General features: G+C 43.6%; 1 protein-coding gene across 2 annotated transcripts in view; it reads right to left on the bottom strand.

The window, feature by feature from the left end:
- The window catches only part of ATF2 (activating transcription factor 2), a 53,918-nt gene extending 36,710 nt beyond the window's left edge, over positions 1-17,208 (bottom strand). For both annotated transcript variants that reach the window (XM_089519709.1, XM_089519710.1), the window contains exons 1-2: positions 17,008-17,208; positions 5,182-5,251 (exon numbers count right to left, since the gene is read on the bottom strand). In XM_089519709.1, coding sequence (XP_089375835.1) covers positions 5,182-5,229 — 48 coding nt within the window. In that variant the 5' untranslated portion in view covers positions 5,230-5,251; positions 17,008-17,208. The remainder of the gene's footprint in view (positions 1-5,181; positions 5,252-17,007) is intronic.
- Between the last annotated feature and the right edge of the window lie 942 nt (positions 17,209-18,150).

Raw genomic sequence — 18,150 nt, 5'->3', positions numbered from 1 at the left:
TTTGAATTTTGACTAAAGCGATAACAACATGGAGAATCATTTTCACAATGAATTAAAATCCATTAGTAGGAGGTTAACAGATTTTTTTTAAAAAATGAAGTTGTTGGGCATACAGTAGAATAATACTTTTAACAATCATTGGCCCAAAAGATCTTTTAAAAAATTTCAGAATGTTCTCAGCATTTAAGCAGCAGCACTATACAAGTTAAGAGGCTCTCACAGACTATAAACAAAGTTTCAATCCATTCCAAACCTTTTTGATGAGCACCTGCACAGCAGTTTTGGGATTGTAATTACTCTAACAAGTAGCTGTAACAAATACAACAGCTTCAGAATCAGATTTGCCCGTTTATAAAGTGACTCGTTTTAATTGCTCAGCCTTATTAATTAGGGAAAAGCAAGAAGAAGCTGCCAACTCCTTCCTGCACATGGAAATACACAAAAATCACCACAAGGTGTTTTTTTAGGTGCAACATTTGAAAAGCAAACTTCATATACATTCAGGTTCACAGAGCCATGCATGTGCACATCCATCTGGATGATGATGATGATTCTTAGCCCCAGCAGTAATGTCGTACTGGTATTTTATTTCTTAGACTATAAAACTGGAATTGCTCGAAAATTGAGAACATCTTCCAGACAAACAGTTGATCTTATAATGAACACTTTAAAAGAAGAACATTCTTTAAACCATATTTACTCTGATACATCTATATTTTTAAAATCTATTATTCTCATACTGGTGAGTAGTTTATTACAGTGGTTATAGAAAAGGTGAAGTAAGATGCAACATCAAGCTAACTGGTGTTAAAGTATCAAAGTTATTAGTAAAATCTGTAAAAGAAAAGGCTTTTAACTAGTGGATGGCATAGACTGATTAAGATTCCATCAGTTAAACTTGAGTGTTGGTGAAGCTCAATCCTCCAAGTCCTGCCTTTTTGCATGATTTTTGCAAATCTGGTTCGATGCTATCACTGGCTTCCATTATTCTTACAAGAAAGTTATCTTTTTGGCCATAGATCTGTCATCAAAGGGCTTATTAACAGTCTGGGTTATCCTGTGGCCTTCTAGATGCTGTTGGATTGATTCCCATCATTCCTCAAGTTAATATGAGTTCTAGTGTCACATCTGCAAGCCCCATGTTTTCCAACTTAATGTAGATCCTAGATTAATATCTACACTGGCTACCACTGGCTCAACTGCTCTAACCTTACATAGTCTCATATCAAACAATTTTCTGTTTAGATACAGACTTCTCAGATTTTTTTGAGGGCCACTGACAACTCTGGATGGTATCTTACAATATCTGTTGCATTGGCTTGCAAATGATTTGTGTTAGTTTCCTTCTAATAATAACAATAATAATACAATTTATTTATATACCGCCTCTCTGTGCAACACAACCAGGGTGGCTTACACATTAAAACAATACAGTCCCATCGCAGTATCCCACCCCCCTTAAAATACAATTAAACAATTCATAATTTAAAAAATACCATAAAATAATAGCCAAATCAAACAGTGGCTGTAGTAGAATTCAGGGGTATAACAGGTTCAGATTTTTGGTGGCCGGTTATCTAGTCAGGAAAGTCCTAACGGAAAAGATCCGTCTTAACAGCTTTTTTAGAGCTGTTTAAGATGGTAATGTGACAGATCTCTTCTGGCAGATCGTTCCATAATCTGGAAGCAGTTGCTGAAAAGGTCTTCTGGGCGGTTGCAGACAATCTAGTTTTCACAGGCTGCAATAAATTCCTCCCAGAGGACCTGAGTGTGCAGAGTGGATTATACGGGAGGAGGCAGTCCCAAATATAGGTTGGACCCAAGCCAGTTAGGGCTTTAAATATGATAACCAACACCTTGTACTGCGCCTGGAAACTAATGGGCAGCCAGTGGAGTGATCTTAAAATCGATGTTATGTGATCTCTTCTGGTTGTATCTGGCACTGTACAGACCAGCACTTTGCACTGGCCTGCATACGTACTAGGGTTGCCTCGGGGCGTCCTTTCCAGATGCCCCGCAACCCTAGTATGCTGTAATGGCGGTGCCCTTTGTAGATGGGAGCCCGCCATTACAACATCACATCCACGCCACCTCCAAATGGGTCTTGGTGCTGCTGAAGGGTGCCTGTGGCACCCTTTCAGCGGCACTGGAAGGAGATCCGAAACGGAGCTCCTTTCTTTGCTTGTGTCACTGGCGCAGCCTTTACACGGCTGCACCAGTGACACAAAGGAGAAAGGGGTCGAGTGGCCCCTTTCTCTTGTTCCCCGCTGCTGTCGGGGTGTCCTTGGGGCATGAAGCCCCAAGGACAGCCCTTTCCAGGCTGTGGGGAAGCGGCCTTTTGCGGCGGATCGGGGCCTTAGGGCTGCCACTGTGGCAGCTGAGACCCTGATCTGTCGGGGAAAGGGCAGGTGCAGTCTGTACACCGCCTCTGAGACCAGCCTGGCTGCCATGTTCTGAACTAGATGAAGTTTCCAAACTAAGCACAAGGGTAGCCCCATGTAGAGTGCATTGCAGAAATAGAGGCAAGAGGTTACCAGCGTATGCACCGCAGTTTCTAGGTCCCTAACTTTTTTGACATCTGTTCAAAAATATTTTTTCTCATAAGGTTAGATTCTTTAAGTCAGGGCTGGGGAAAATCTGGCCCTCAGATATTTTGGACTGAATCTGCAGTCAGCACAACCAAATGAAGGAAGAAATGGGGTGATGTAGACCAAAACATCTTGAGGGCAAAAGACGCACAACTTTCAACCCATTTCTTATATCAACTTCCCTTACTTTTGTATTTCTAGTATTTTTAGTGCATTGAATAACTCAGCAACAATCTTGGTTTACCTAAATTATTATTAGAGCAGCATAAAAACCAGAAATGCAACAAGAAACAGTCATAAGAAATAAGCAATTGTTCTTAAATGACCTCAGGAATTACAGAAAATGTTCACACAGAGAACAAAGAAGTTCAAAAAGTCTAAAAGCTCAAGAAATTTCTTTCCAAATTTAGGGCCAAACCAGACCAACCCAAAGGGGCAGCGTGATGGCGCCCCTGAAAGAGCTGGGTGAGCACCATGGTAACCGAATGCTGTGGCCACACTCTAGCCTTTTCTGGTGTAAAAAGAGATGACAAAATGCTACTCCTTTTTGCTCTGGAAAAAATGTGGGTTTTCTGCTGCATCAGCGCCTTTTCAGCACTTGTGCGGCGTATGAACACCACACCACTGGAGCACCGCAATGCTGCCCGCCATCTGAGCGGCATGATGCCAATTTTGGGGCATCCTTGGGGCATGAGTCATCCATATGCCATGCTCCCAAGCCACTGGAAAGCCGGTGTATTGTGCCGTTCTGTACTGGCCCTTAGACAAATTAGATTTACCACTGAAAAAGATTATATCAAAACTAACTTCATTATTACAACAGACATTCCATTACAAAAATGATACAAATCCTGCACTATCTGTTAGAGGAAGAATGTGTGTGTATGTTTTGACACAAAAGGGGTAAGAATACAGGAAAAAAGAACCCTAGCTGTTTTAAAAAATGAAGATTCAGCTAGCAATACACTAAAATAGCTTTTAAATTAATGAAAGCTCAAGGTATCACTTTGCAACCACTGTATTATTTATCATAATCAAAATAATGGGCATTGAATTAGTTTTTCCAGAATCAAAACATAAAACACTTCTGTATGGAACCAACATATATATTAATGGTTATATATTAATATATATTAATTGTCATAAAACATTTGAGCTCTAGTCATAAAATGAACTAGGGTATTCTTCTCCTTTCTCTCCTGCTGCAGCTTTGCACAGTTGTTCGTAAGGGTTTCCCCATCCATCTGGAGTAGGATTTTAGAGTGAACTGAGGAATCGGGGGGGGGGGGGGGGAGGAGCAGGGGAGGGTGTATGTATTTGATTCTGGCACAAGCCAAGAGATCCAGAAAGAGTTCATCATTAGCACCTGTCAATTAACAGATGTTAGCTAGTCTCAGACGGGATACAGACCGCCCAAAAAGGCACCTGGATTTCTGTCGGAGAAAAGCCTCAGCCGCCAAACCGCAAGGCTTCCCACCAACGGAAAAAGAACCCGCAAAAAGCGGGTTCTTTTTGCGACGCGCTTGCGACGCCCAAGTGAGCAAATGGCACGCATATGACATCACAAGCGCAACGTGCGGACACTATGCATCCATCATGTCGTAATGGTGTTGCCCGTGTAGACAGGGCGCCGCCATTTTGATGCCACCAGTACACACTAGGGTTAGGAAGCGTGTGCATGGTGCGCGCTTCCTAACCCTAGTGACACCGCCACCACACCACATTTTGCCCGTCTGTACCGAGCCTCAGTTGCTTTTCCTGATGCACCAAAGCTTCCGCACATGGATTACCACATATTTTCGACTATAACTCGAACTCATGTATAAGTCGAGGGCAGGTTTAGGGGCCAAACTTATGGATTTTGGTATGACCTGTGGATAGGGCGAGTATAAAACCTAAGGACATGTAAAGGATGATCCAAAGGAAAACAGTGGCAAAGAACTTACAAAATCCCAGCAGGCAGAACTATTTGTGCTCACACTGAAGGCTGGATGGATGAGAAAGTAGAGGGGTGTCAGTGCTTCTTGTCTTCCAACAGGGGATGGTTTCTCTTTTTATGAGTTAAAGTACAGTATTTACGTTGACCCGTGGATAAGTCGACTCAGTTTTTTTAGTCAATTCTTTTACTAAAATTTCTAGACTTATACCTGAGTATATACAGTACAGCTTGAATCATAGAATCATGGAGTTGGAACAGACCGCAAGGGCCATCCAGTCCAAACCCCTGCCATGCAGGAACTCTCAGTCAAAGAACCACCAAAAAAATAGTGTTAATTGGTTAAGAGCTGTTCAGTTTCAGGGTACAATCACTGCTGGGTGGGGCTTTGCTTGCTATTCAGCGTATCAGTATTTACAAGTGTTACTCAGTTAGAGGCTAAGAGGATGGAATCTTCTGCTACTGGCCTCATTCCTCAACAAGCAATTTTGGCTGTCAAAGGGAACGATGCCCTTTAGTGTGTGCATGGCAGTATTAGGAAAATCATCTCTTACTTTAAATGGTTCTCAGGATTTAAACTAAAATGTAAGCTACATCTTGGGTTATAACCATTTTTTTAATCTATTGAATGACATGAATACATAGAATATATATTACCTGTCCACATCCAGGGGCAGTACATAAAAAGGGTTTGTCATCACTCATATTCCACAGGTCCTTGTATTACCTACATGAGAAAAGCAAACATAGAAAATTAGTCAGAACAATTTGTTGCAAGTTAAAAGAACTAACATCCTAACAAACCTCCAAAGATATATTCCCAGTATAGAAATAGAATCCTTTAATATGACCAAGCTTCATAAGGGGAAGTATTTCAATTAACATATAAACATTCCAAACTCACATGAAGAAGCAAAGAAAATCAAGAAGTTAGAGCATTTGTGTTTGTCAAAGTGAAAACTGGATCTCACATTTGCCTATGCATATCCAGCTAGGAAACATTTCTATAAAATACAGAAACTGTTTTATTAATATAACAGAATAAAAACATATTGGAATAGCTATACCTGGCAGGTTTCACATGTAACCCAACAATCATGAGGTGAGCAACTTTCCTATCCTATAATCACTTTCCTATCCTATCTGAAATGGTTGGAGTGGATTAAAACACTTCTTTACCCATTTTATCTTTGCAACGATATTCTGAAGGGATAGCTCACAAAACATAATTTTGCATATACATGTACACCTGACAGTTTCTGGCACCTGCTGAACAAACCTAATAGATGAAACCAGATGACTGCGTATACAGAAATTAATAAATCCCACAACCATAAATGTACTTTCATCAGCAATTATAATCAATGGATTTACTGCTATCTATCGACATTAGATGCAACATTATCCACACATATACTTGGAGATAATCAAACGTGCATGGGAGTGGGGTGGGGTAGGGATATCTTGATCTATCCTCAGAGATAGTGCCTGCTCAGGGAACATATTCATTGGGGAAAAAACCAACAACTAGCCGTCCTCATTTCTTATGACACACCAACACTATTCATTTTGATCATAAGAAATAAAGTAATTGTCCTATTTGTCCTTGTAGCTAAGTTATGCAAAGACATTACTTATATATGACCCATAACTAATATGACATCTTTGAAAGAAATGGTTCTCAATAAAAAAGCAGTATCATAACCTTCTTCTGCAGACTGTTACAGGGATAGTTTAAAGCTGTTCTTTACAGAAGAACCTCAAAAAAGAAAATACATTTAGCAGCATTTTCAAATCTGTTCTGTCCACTGCAAGAAGGACTGGGAAGCTTAATGTTAAGAGCAAAAGGGTCAAAGCAGCCAGGACAGCTAAGCTGCCTAATCATAACGCTTATCCCCTTGTAGTTCGTCTCTAACATCACTTTTCACTCTTAGTTTTCACTCATTAGAATGGAGTCTTGCTGGCAGAAAAGTGTCTGGGGAGATGGGCTGGACAAAGACTAATTACAATTAACCAGGGATTTCTTGCATAGGTGTTGACATAGACATCTAATATGCCTACACAATGTTAATATGCATTGCCATTCACACTGGCAACACTTTTTTGCCTACATAACTGGTATGAGTCAGTGACACATCTGTCATATAATGTAACATCACTGTAGATGAACGCTGTGATCTTTGAAGATCAGGAAAAAGATAATTCTTGACAAGGTAGTGTTCTACACCTAGGAGGCTTTTTGTACAGAGGCCCACTATAACTGACAAAATACCACTTACAGTCTGAACCAGCACTACTCTAAAGCGGTGGCCCACAAACCAGTGCCAGTCCATGAGCCATTGGCTGCTGGTCCACAGCAAGTGTCCAGGAATCTATATGAATAGGATTGCAATATGACACAAGTATAATGCCAGTCCCTGCAGACTGAGTGGGGAAACTATTTGTCCACTACATCAGATATACTGAGAAGTACTGCTGTATAGGAATATGGGCCGGGCAGAGGTGATGCGGAGAAACAGAGACATGGAGGGGATTCCTCTCACCATCTGCTCCTGTGGCTCCAATGCTGCTGTAAAGCTGTTTGCAGAAGTCACCTGTGCTCCCACTGTGAAAAGGGGAGCACATTTGGAGGAGAAGGAGAGTCATCAGCAAAGCTGAGACCTTTCTCCCATTCTGGGAGCCCTTGCCATATTAAATCTTTCTTCACGCTTCCAAGGCAGCAAGAGAAACGAGAGAAGGAAAAGGACTGTAGCAGCTGTAGTAAAGATGATAATAATAATAATAATACTGTTTATTTGTATCCCGCTTTTCCTTTCCAGATCAAAGCGGGTTACAGCAGCACGGCAGTGCACAAAACATGCCAAACAGCATACACATGTAAAAGACGTGAGCAGTACAATCAAACAAATTAAAAACAACTAAAAAACTACCGATTAAAACCATAACACTAGCTAGCAAGAGTGCAGGTGCATCAATAAATCGATACATCGGGGGGAGAGCGGATGTTACATTGTCTGGGGGAAAGCCTGTTTGAAGAGGAAGGTTTTTAACCTCTTCCTGAATATGTTGAGGGAGGTAGCCGAGCAGAGCTCATCGGGAAGAGAGTTCCAGAGCTGCGGGGCTGAGCTAGAAAATACCCTTTGTGCAGACACAGAATGTTTCATATTTGGAACTCTTAACAGTTGCTTCCCGGCCGACCTGAGAGTGCGGGGCGGATTATATGGGGAGAGGCGGTCCTCCAAGTACCCTGGGCCCAAGCCATTTAGGGCTTTATAGATGATAACCAACACCTTGTATTGAGCCCGGAAGCGAATGATGCAGAACAACAACAAACACATCCTATTGGAGTGATAGGAAGAACAAGACTGGCCTTCTAGGGTTAGCTCAACCAACATGGGGTCACTGGAAGGTCTCTTTTTTCTTTGCTGCCTATCTGGAGTGAGTGGGAGGAGCATAATCCAAACTACAGGATATAGTCTACTGGGAAAGAACAGGTATACCTCAGTTAACAAAACCTCTGACAATGAGGCTCCTTTTAACCAAGGGTTTTTAAAGGAGCCCAGTCTAGCCCATCCCTTTCCTTCCTTTCCATCTATCTAGCTGAAAAGTTTCTTCCCTCCCCCCCAAGCACTGGCAGTGGGAAGATGATGAAGGAGGGTTAGAGAAAGACCCACTTTCAGTGATGGATTGAAACAGAAAGTCTACAGTAAGCAATGCAGTAACGTTTACAAAAGGACCGAGGAAAGAATGGGATTCTACTTGATGATCCTCCTGTGGCTTTTTCTGCTTATATACAACAAGAAAGGTAAACAAGTGCCTTCAGAACCACTCACCAAACATATATGAAGAACAAAACAGAAAGAAAAGGGAAAAGCAGATCAGTCTGCCTCACCAGCTACCCTGGCATATTGAAAAAGCACAGATTTATAAGTTTTGCCAACAAAATTGAAATCTTAAGAAAAACAGAGGTTGTTGAAAGAAAAAGAAAAAAAAATCTCTGGATGCATTTTGGAAGAAGCTTACAAATTGTTTCTAAATGAATCAAAATGTTTTTGGCTACTTATGCAAGGCTCTTCTGACCTAGCTGTTACATTCCATATATATACATCGTTACAGTACACCTGCGCTATACATTGCTTTCAACTTACGCTGAAGCTGCGCTGTAATAAAAAGAATGGTGCTTGCGCTTGTGGTGTGCTGCACCATGCATACAAGCCCCATTGTTTTCAATGGGGCTTGAACATATGCGGTATTTGGCTTATGCGAGGGGGTCCGGAATGGATCCCCTGCGTAAGGGAAGGGCCCACTGTATTTAAGTTTAATGAAACATGTTGACTTGCTCTTCTTCTTCAAGGTGTAGGAACTATCCCAATCTTTCCATTTTATTTCTACCTCTGCTGCCAAAGTTTCTGTACAGCAATGGGTTTTATATTGCCATTGTTATATTTTTAGAAGTATACTTCACTGTCAGAAATGTGTACAGACATAATCTAGAAGCAGTTTAGTTTACGTATAATCCTAAAGCATTGAGGGTGGGTAAGATCCATGGCAAAGGAGCAAGCCAGCCAGAAGAGAGAAATGGAAGATTTATCTCCCTATCCCCAGTTTTCCCCATTTTTAGAGTGTGAGAAGAGAGTGAGGGGTTATTGAATGGTGGAAACAAAGGGTGCATTTACTCTATAGAAGTAATGCAGTTTGACACCAATTTAAGTGTTTTAGCTCCAGCCTATAGAGTCCTGGGACTTGCAAGTTTACAACATCTTTAGCCTTCTCTGAGAAAGAGTGCTGGTGCCTCACAAAACTACAAATCCCAGGATTCAGTAGGATGGAGCCATAGCATTTAAAGTGCCATCAAACTGCATTATTTCTACAGTGTAGATCAGTGGTCCATAATTTTTTCCGTCTACCGCCTCTTTCCCCCTTTGGCAAAAAGCCTGGCACATCTCCCCCCCCCCCCCCCAATGCTTATGTCTTGATAGTATAGTCTACTGTTGTGGGAAGCAGTGGCTCAGCAGTTAAGATGCTGATTCTGGTGATTGGAAGATCAGCAGGTCAGAAGTTCAAGACCCAAGTGCCATGTGGGTGGAGTGAGGTCCCGTCAGTAGTCCCAGTTTCTGCCAGTCTAGCAGTTCAAAAGCATACAAATGCAAGTAGATAATAGGCACCAGTTTGGTGGGAAGGTAACAGCGTTCGGTGCAGTCATGCTGGCCACATGATCAGAGTTGTCTTTTACAACATTGGCTCTTCAGCTTAGTAATGGAGGTGAGCACCGCCCCTATAGTCAGACATGACTTGACAACTTTTTCAAAGGGAACCCCCTTTACTTTTAGGTCTACTGTTCTACTGCAAACTGAAACAATCAGTCAAGGTCTCTGTTTCCTTTGCACCTGGTCACTTTGGGAAAAGCAACTGATCAGCTGGCTGAGCAGCGAATAAGACACCTCTTGCCTATGCCAGCCTTGCGGTAAAGACTGGCACAGGCGAGAGGCTTCTCAGTCACTGCTTGACTGCTGCTCAGTTGCTGGTCATCCTGGAAGAAGGAACAGAGCAGATGGCTGACCAATAAGTGAGAAGCCTCTCACTTGTGCTGCCCTTCCAGCAAAGTCCAGTTTGGACAAGAGGCCTCTTGGTCGCTGCTCAGCCAGCTGCTCAGTTACTGCTACCAAGGTGACTGGATGCAAAGGGAGACACCTCTCCTTGGCACAGAAGAGCTCTCAATCCTTCTTCATTGGGGCAAAGAATTGCACAGCTAGTTTGTGTGTATTTAGAAACCACATGCTCTGGACTGGAGATTGCCATGGATAGGGAAAGGGAGACATTTTAACTAGAGGAGATGCTCCAAGGTGAAGGACACTTTCCAAGAATCAGCCCGCTCCTTCCCCAGAGACATGTCTTCCCCACACAGCTTCAAGTGTTCCCCCGCCGTACACCAACACCGTTTCTTCTGTTACCTCTTCTCTCAGCCTGTGTGATGAAAGAAAGCAGGAGCAGCAGTGATGCTCCAACCTGCCAGTCACAAAGCTTAAGCAGGGTCCCAAATCTGAAAACTCCTTCTTTGCTGATTTTTCTCCCCTGCCACCATGTGCACTAACTCCTTGCTCCAATCAAACCATCTGTCCAAAAATGGCACTGCTCTGAGCTACAGAAGCAATGCCCCTGCACCCATCTTACAAGTTTCCCAACTGCCACTACCACTACTAATGAAAGATGGAGATAAGGGAGCAAGTCTGCACGGGCAGGTGAAGAGTGGGAGACACCACCATATGGAGTGAAGCTGTACGGTGGTTTTAAGGACCGAAAAGACGTTTGATGCAGTCCTCATCCTCACCATGGTCCTAAAGACTGATGGTTCCCCTTGTCTTTCTTGCACACCAATACTTTGACTGAAGGCCCCTCTGCTGACCTCTTTCCCCTCAACATCCCCCTTCTGCCCCCTTTACCCCTCACCACCTCCCTGGATCTTTCCACTGCCCCTTGGCCTGATGTAGATGCACCCAAGCTCTCTGACAGGCATGCCTTTTCTACTACTGCTGTGAGAAGAGTGTCAGAGAAGCTATGGCAGCAAACATTCTACTAGACTATCAAAACGACATCCAATGGTTATGTCCCTCTGTGCCTGTAGACCTCCTTCACTGTAGGCAGGCAGCATGCATCTCCTGCCTGCTCCCCTTGATTACTTCTTAATTGCATTGACTGAGAATTGCCATGCATTTAATTCTCTCCCACAGAAATTCATAAATGTTAAAGGTGCTTCACACAGCCTTGATATGATCCTATGTACCTATTAAAGAGGAATTGATACCATATGGTACAGCACTGTCAGACAAATGTCACATTTTCCACACACAGTGATTTCATACTACAAAAAGTAACTCACCTTCATCTCTTGAGTGTCATGTTAGTAAATCTTTCTTATCAAAATTAGACAAGTTCCTGCAATGTTCTTTTTGACAAAAAAAAAACCTCCACAAGATGTCTCAGATGTTAGTTGTTATTTGATTTAAAAAATCAAAAACAAAATTCAGTTATCAGCAAAGATTTCTTGATACAATAAACTAATGTGCTTTGGGAAGAATTATCTGTTGTTGGGAAATTCTTTTTCATTAACCCATCAGGAATGATGACCTTATCCTGAAACTGCAGATAACTTAATTAGATATAGTATTGAAACTATTGTTTGTGTAAAGGGAACTTCATACTAGGTTTACACAGCTATCAAGAAAACAGCTTTGGAAATACAGCGAAGTTCCACAATCATGTGATTAAACTGCACTAACAGCAACAAGAAGAAGGGAGCCAAGTTAAGTTTTCTCAATACAAAAACAGAATACAACTAGTGTAGGCTAAAGTATTTTAGTGCTTCAGAGTCATGTGAATACTATAAGGACTAGAACAACCCATATACTGAAGAGAACATATTAAGCACTTTAAAAAATGCCTGCATATACTCCGAAAGCTCATAGACATTTGAAAGAAGATGCAGAAACTGATTACGGCAGTGGGAAAAGCAGATTTATGAAACTTCATATGTGCAGCCATTGTTGCTGTAACTGGTTGGCTTACAAAAACTTTTCAGTACCTAGTCAGTAAATAAACTCCATGTTTTAGACAAAGAAGTAACTGAATACATTGTAACAACAATGTATGCAGCTACAACCTTGATGATGCTTTTTTCACTCTAAATTACAAAAGGTTTAGCACTCTATACAGCTAAAGTAAAACCAAATATACAAACCATGCCAAACACAGAGATAAGATAGACAAAAAAGTAGAGGATTGTCTACACCTACCCCTTTACCAATGAACCATGGAAAATAGCATGTACCTTTATGCGTGTACCCCGCACACTCAGAACATCTGGGCAGCAGCTACTGAAGGTACCTGGGGCAAGATTAGCCTCCACAGTAAGGAGGACATTCACCATCTCGGCCCCGACCCTCTGGAACACGCTGCCCATAGAGCTCCGCTCGGCTACCTCCCTAGCCCAGTTCAGGAAGGATTTGAAAACCTTCCTGTTTAAGCGAGCATTCCCCGATACAAGTTCTAGTTAGTCCCCCCCCCCGACGGCCAATGATGTGCTGGCTAGTAGGTGATTTTAATGTATATTTTAATGTGTTTTTATTGCCTTTGTATATTGTGTTTGATATTGTGTTGTACACCGCCCTGATTGGAAGAAGGGTGGTATATAAATAAAGCATTTATTATTATTATTATTATTATTATGCTTTAGCTAAATATAGCCATCAAAAAACTGAAGTCTGGATTAAGGATATGTTGTAGTGTGCCTTCAAGCTGCATTTAAATTATGGTGACCAAGGTGATGTATCACCTGAAGTTTGTTTGGAGAGGTTTGCCTTTGCCTTCCTTTGAGAGAGTGTGACTTGCCCAACGTTATCCAGTGGGTTTCCATGGTTGAGTATAGATTTAAATTCAGGTCTCCAGAGTGATGGATAGTCCAATGCTCAAACCACTATACCACACTGGCTCTCTATTAAAGATGTACAGGCTGTCAATTGTAAAATGTTATGTACAATGAGAAACTGCCTCTGACAGAGCACCACCTCTACTATTACTTTTTTTCCCACATACAAGTTGAGTCTCCCTCATCCAGAATTCCAAAATCTGAAATATTCCAAAAACCAAAACTATTTTCATGGGTGGCTGAAATACTGACATGGTTCAAGGGACACAAATTTTGTTTCATGAACAAAATTATTTTAAAATATTGCATAAAATCAACTTATGTGTATAAGGTATACCTTATACAAGTAGCCTGAAACTGGTTTTACGCAATACTTTTAAAATAAATTTTGTGTTTAGTCCCATCTCCAAAATATCTCATTATGGTTGTTGTCTCCAAGTCATTTTTTACTTATGGCAACCTTATCCTTGAATTTTAGTGGAAAGCTTCTTCAGAGGGGGTTTGCCATTGCCACTGCCATCCACTGAAACTTAGAGTGTGTGACAAGCCCAAGGTCACCCAGTGGTTTTTTTTTTTTATGCTTGAGAGGGGGAATCGAACGCTGATCTCCAGAGTCTCAGTCCTAGGCTCAAATCACTACAGCATCCTGGCTCTCATCATTAACCTGTACAAACTATATCCATGTTTGTTTTGCACTGACATGGGGAAAACCCAAGTTGATTAAAACACATCTTGGCCTGCATCCGGACTGCAAAAATAATTCAGTTTGACACCACCTGAACTGCCATGCCTCACTGCGATGGAATTCTGGGAATTGTAGTTCTGTGAGACATTCAGCCTTCTCTATCAGAGAGCTCTGGTGCCACAAGAAACTACAATCCGCAGAATGTCCACAACACTGAGTCACACCACATTAAGTCTGCAGTTGAGATGCAGCCTTGGTGTTTTCCATTTCTGTCCACTACCAAAGCACACAACAGGCAGGCAAGGGATGCTATGGCTCCTTTTACCTTGAAGAGCTGGGGAACGAAGATGAGGGGAGCTGAATACAATGGGCCCTTGGTATTCTCTGGGGTTTGGTTCCAGGAAACCCCCCCCCCCCAGATACCAAAATCCACTTATGCGCAATTCCCCTTACATGCTATAGTATCATAATATGGTGTCTCTTTTATGAAACGGTAAAATCAAGGGTTGCTTTTAGGACTGCAAACAAGCTAGTGAAATGTGAGCTAGATAATGTAACTGTTACATGGATTTGTAATTGGTTGACCAGTCGAACCCAAAGAGTGCTCAATAATGGCTCCTTTTGATCCCGGAGAGAGGTGACCAGTGGGGTCTGCCCTGGGCCTAGTGCTGTTCAACATATTTATCAAAGACTCAGATGACAGAATTGGGGGTATGCTTATCAAATCTGCAGATGACACCAAACTAGGAGGAGTAGCTAATATCCCAGAGGACACGATCAAAATTCAGAATGACCTTAATAGATTAGAAAGCTGGGCCAAAGCTAACAAAATGAATTTCAACAGGGAGAAATGAAAGGTACTGCACTTAGGGCGGAAAAATGAAATGCACAGGTATAGGATGGGGGACACCTGGCTGAATGAAACTACATGTGAAAGGGATCTTGGAGTCCAAGTAGACTACAAATTGAACATGAGTCAACAGTGCGATGCGGCAGCTAACAAGGCCAATGCAAATTTAGGCTGCATCAATAAATGTATAGTGTCTAGATCAAGGGAAGTAATAGTGCCACTGTATTCTGCTCTGGTCAGGCCCCACCTGGAATACTGTGTCCAGTTCTAGGCACCACAATTTAAAAAGGATGTTGAGAAACTGGAGCGTGTCCAGAGGAGGGCGACCAAAATGGTGAAGGGTCTGGAAACCATGCCCTACGAGGAATGACTTAGGGAGCTGGGGATGTTTAGCCTGGAGAAGAGAAGGTTAAGAGGTGATATGATAGCCCTGTTTAAATACTTGAAGGGATGTCATATTGAGGAGGGAACAAGCTTGTTTTCTGCTGCTCCAGAGACTAGGACCCAGAGCAATGGATGCAAACTGCAGGAAAAAAGAGTCCACTTTAACATTAGGAGGAACTTCCTGACAGTAAGAGCTGTTTGACAGTGGAACAAACTCCTTCCTCCGAGTGTGATGGAGTCTCCTTCCTTAGAGGTCTTTAAACAGAGGCTGGATGGACACCTGTTGGGGATGCTTTGATATAGATTTCCTGCATGGCTGGGGTTTGGACTGGATGGCCCTTGCAGTCTCTTCCAACTCTATGATTCTATTATTATTATTAGGAATATTTACAAGCTGTGGATGGCTGAATCTGTGGGTATGGAAGGCCACCTCTATGTGTTTCTACCCATCCCCTTTCAATGTCAGCATGGTCCTTAGCCAGGCAAGCCTTGTTCTAAGCCCTTGAACCATGGCATCCTCCTTTTCTAGAACCTGTCCTACATTTGAACCTTCTGTCCAGGAGAAATTCCAAAGCGTCCCCCATTCTGAGCAGGATCAAGCAGCATTAATTTATCTTTATATGAGTGTTTTTAGCTTTTACTGGAGAATGTCCTCCCTTTTTCTTGAACATCCTACATTTTGTGGTGTCCTGTCCTCCTTTGCGGTGAGGACATATCTAGTCACCCTTGAGAATCGCCTCAGGGCACCATAATTTCTGCCGGCCATAAGAGGAGCGTCCATGCTGGGCTGTGTGGATGACTCTTTCTCCTTAAGGTCAGGGTGACCAGATATGTCCTCACTGCAAGGAGGTGGAGGCACTGCAAAACGTAGGCCATTCAAGAAAAAAGGGAGGGAAGTGACCAGACAAATGACTCAAAACGTTCAATGTAAATATAAATCCATGCTTCTTAGCCATGCTCAAAAAGGAGGCTGAAATGTAGGACCTGAAAAAAGGGTGTGTGTGTGGGGGGGAAGGACATGACGAAATAAAAGCTAGATGAAATTAGAGTCACAGGGTCAGAAGAGACCTCAAGGGCCATCCATTCCAACCCCATTCTGCCATGCAGGGACTCTCAATCAAGGCATTCAAAACACTCTTATAAATAAAAACCCACTCTTTTTTGTCATGCTCAGAAGAGAGGGCACTTTCAAGCTCCTCCTGGACAGAGGGCTGAAATGTAAAACACTCAGGACAAATGGGGGGCACGACCAAATAAAAGGCTCAAAACATTCAATATAAATGTAAATCCATGCTTCTTGGTCATGGTCAAAATGAAGGGCATTCTGAAATTCCTCCTGGACAGAAGGCTGAAATGTAGGGCACTCAAGACAAATGGGGGACACGACCAAATAAAAGGCTCAAGACACTCTTATATAATAAATGCATACTTCTGAGTCGTCCTCGAAAGGGAGGACTTTTTGGGACAGAAGGAGATCAAAATGGAGGGCACTCAAGAAAAAATGTAGGACATGGCCATACACACACATCCTTCTTCGTCATTCTGAACACAGAGGGGGCCTTTGGAATCCCTCCTGGACAGAAGGTCGAAATGGAGGACACTCGAGAGAGAGAGAGAGATGTAGGGACACCCCGAAGACTGAATAAATAAGGCTCCACACACTCGATATAATAAAGATAAACATCCATGCTCAAAATGGAGGGCGTTTTGCAAATTCCTCCTGGAGAGAGAGAAGGCTGAAACGGAGGAGGTCGTCCTGGGAAAGGAGGGCATGTCTGTGGCTAAGGGAGATGGACCAAGGGAGAGGGAGGGAGGGAGGGAAGGAAGGAAGGAAGGGGAGAGCCCCCTTTGCCCTTTGTGGTGACCCTGTGAGGGTCGCAGCGAGGAAGAGGAAAGGGCCCCCATCCTCTCTCCTGACAGAGGAGGCGCCATGTTCCAGCCTCCCCTCCCTCCTTTCCTTTCCTTTCCCTTCCTCTCCTCTCCTCTCCGCAAGGAGGGCCTGGCTCTTTCTACCGGAGCCACACCCGGGGCCCGTTACACAGAGAGGCTACGGAGGCTCCCTCCTTCTTTCTTTCTTTCTTTCCTTCCTTCCTCTCTCCTTCTCCTCCTCTGTTTACTCGAAAAGAAAAACAAACACCTCACCCCTCCTCACGACCGCCGGCCAAGCCGCACATTAAAGCCCGGGTCCCCTACAGGCTTCCGTCACATCTCGCGGGAACTCGTTGACATCGCGTTCTCACACTCTCTCCTCCTCCTCTTCCTCCTTCCTTCTCCTCAGTCGCTGCCGTCGGGGGGTCACGTGACTCGAGGGGCGCCGGCGACAAGGGGAAGGAAGGCGGACGAGCCGAGAGGTTGCATGGGCGGGGCCTACTGAGACCCTGCGGAGGCTGGCCGGAAGCAAACCCTCCTCCGCTTTCTCTGCGCCTGCGCGAAATTTTGTATGCTATGGGGAGGGGCTTGTGGCCCTTCCTACGTTTTGGACTTCGGCTCCCAGGATTCCCGACTGTTAGCCCGGTTGGCTGGGGCTTCTGGGAGCTTAAGTCCAAAGCACCTATAGGAGGACCAAGGCTTGGACATCACCGACTGGAGCCCAGTAAGTCAGTGATTCCCGAACCCTGACCTTCCAGGTGTTTTGGACTTCAGCCCCCAGCATCCCAGACCATTGGCCAAGATGGCCGAGGCTTCTGGGAGCTGAAGTCCGAAAACCTGGGAACCAGAGTTTGCAAATTGCTGGTCTAAATCCTGAACGCCACCTAGTCCAGCTGCTGAAAAGGCTTATATTATGGCCAGTCTCCTGGTATTGTTGGGCTGCAGGTCCCATCATCATTGTTGTCCATGCTGCGAGGCGCTGATGGAAGCTGTAGCCAAAGAAGTCTTGTTGGGCTGCAGGTCCCATCATCCATTGTGGTTGGCTGTGCAGTGAGGCGCTGATAGAAGCTGCAGGCAAGGAAGTATTAGGCTGCAGGTCCCATTATCTATCACTGTTGGCCATGTGGGGAGGTGCTGATGGAAGCTGCAGCCAAAGAACTCTTGTTGGGTGGGAGGTCCCACCATAAATCAGAATCACAGTTGGAAGAAACCACAAGGGCCTTCCAGTCCAACCCCATTCTGCCACGCAGGAATCCAGCCTTAAAGACCTCCAACAAAGGAGACTCCACTACACTCCAAGGAAGAATGTTCCACTGTCAAACAGCCCTTACTGTCATGAAGTTCCTCCTAATGTTGAGGTGGAATCTCTTTTCCTGGAGCTTGGATCCATTGTTCCGGGTCCTGTTCTCTGGAGCA

Source organism: Sceloporus occidentalis, unplaced genomic scaffold, assembly GCF_023333645.1.
Source record: "Sceloporus occidentalis isolate IW3139 unplaced genomic scaffold, rSceOcc1.0.p SCAF_4, whole genome shotgun sequence".
In the NCBI taxonomy this organism is placed as follows: Eukaryota; Metazoa; Chordata; class Lepidosauria; order Squamata; family Phrynosomatidae; genus Sceloporus; species Sceloporus occidentalis.
Note: the sequence above shows the minus strand (reverse complement) of the source record. Positions and strands in the feature narration are given on the sequence as shown.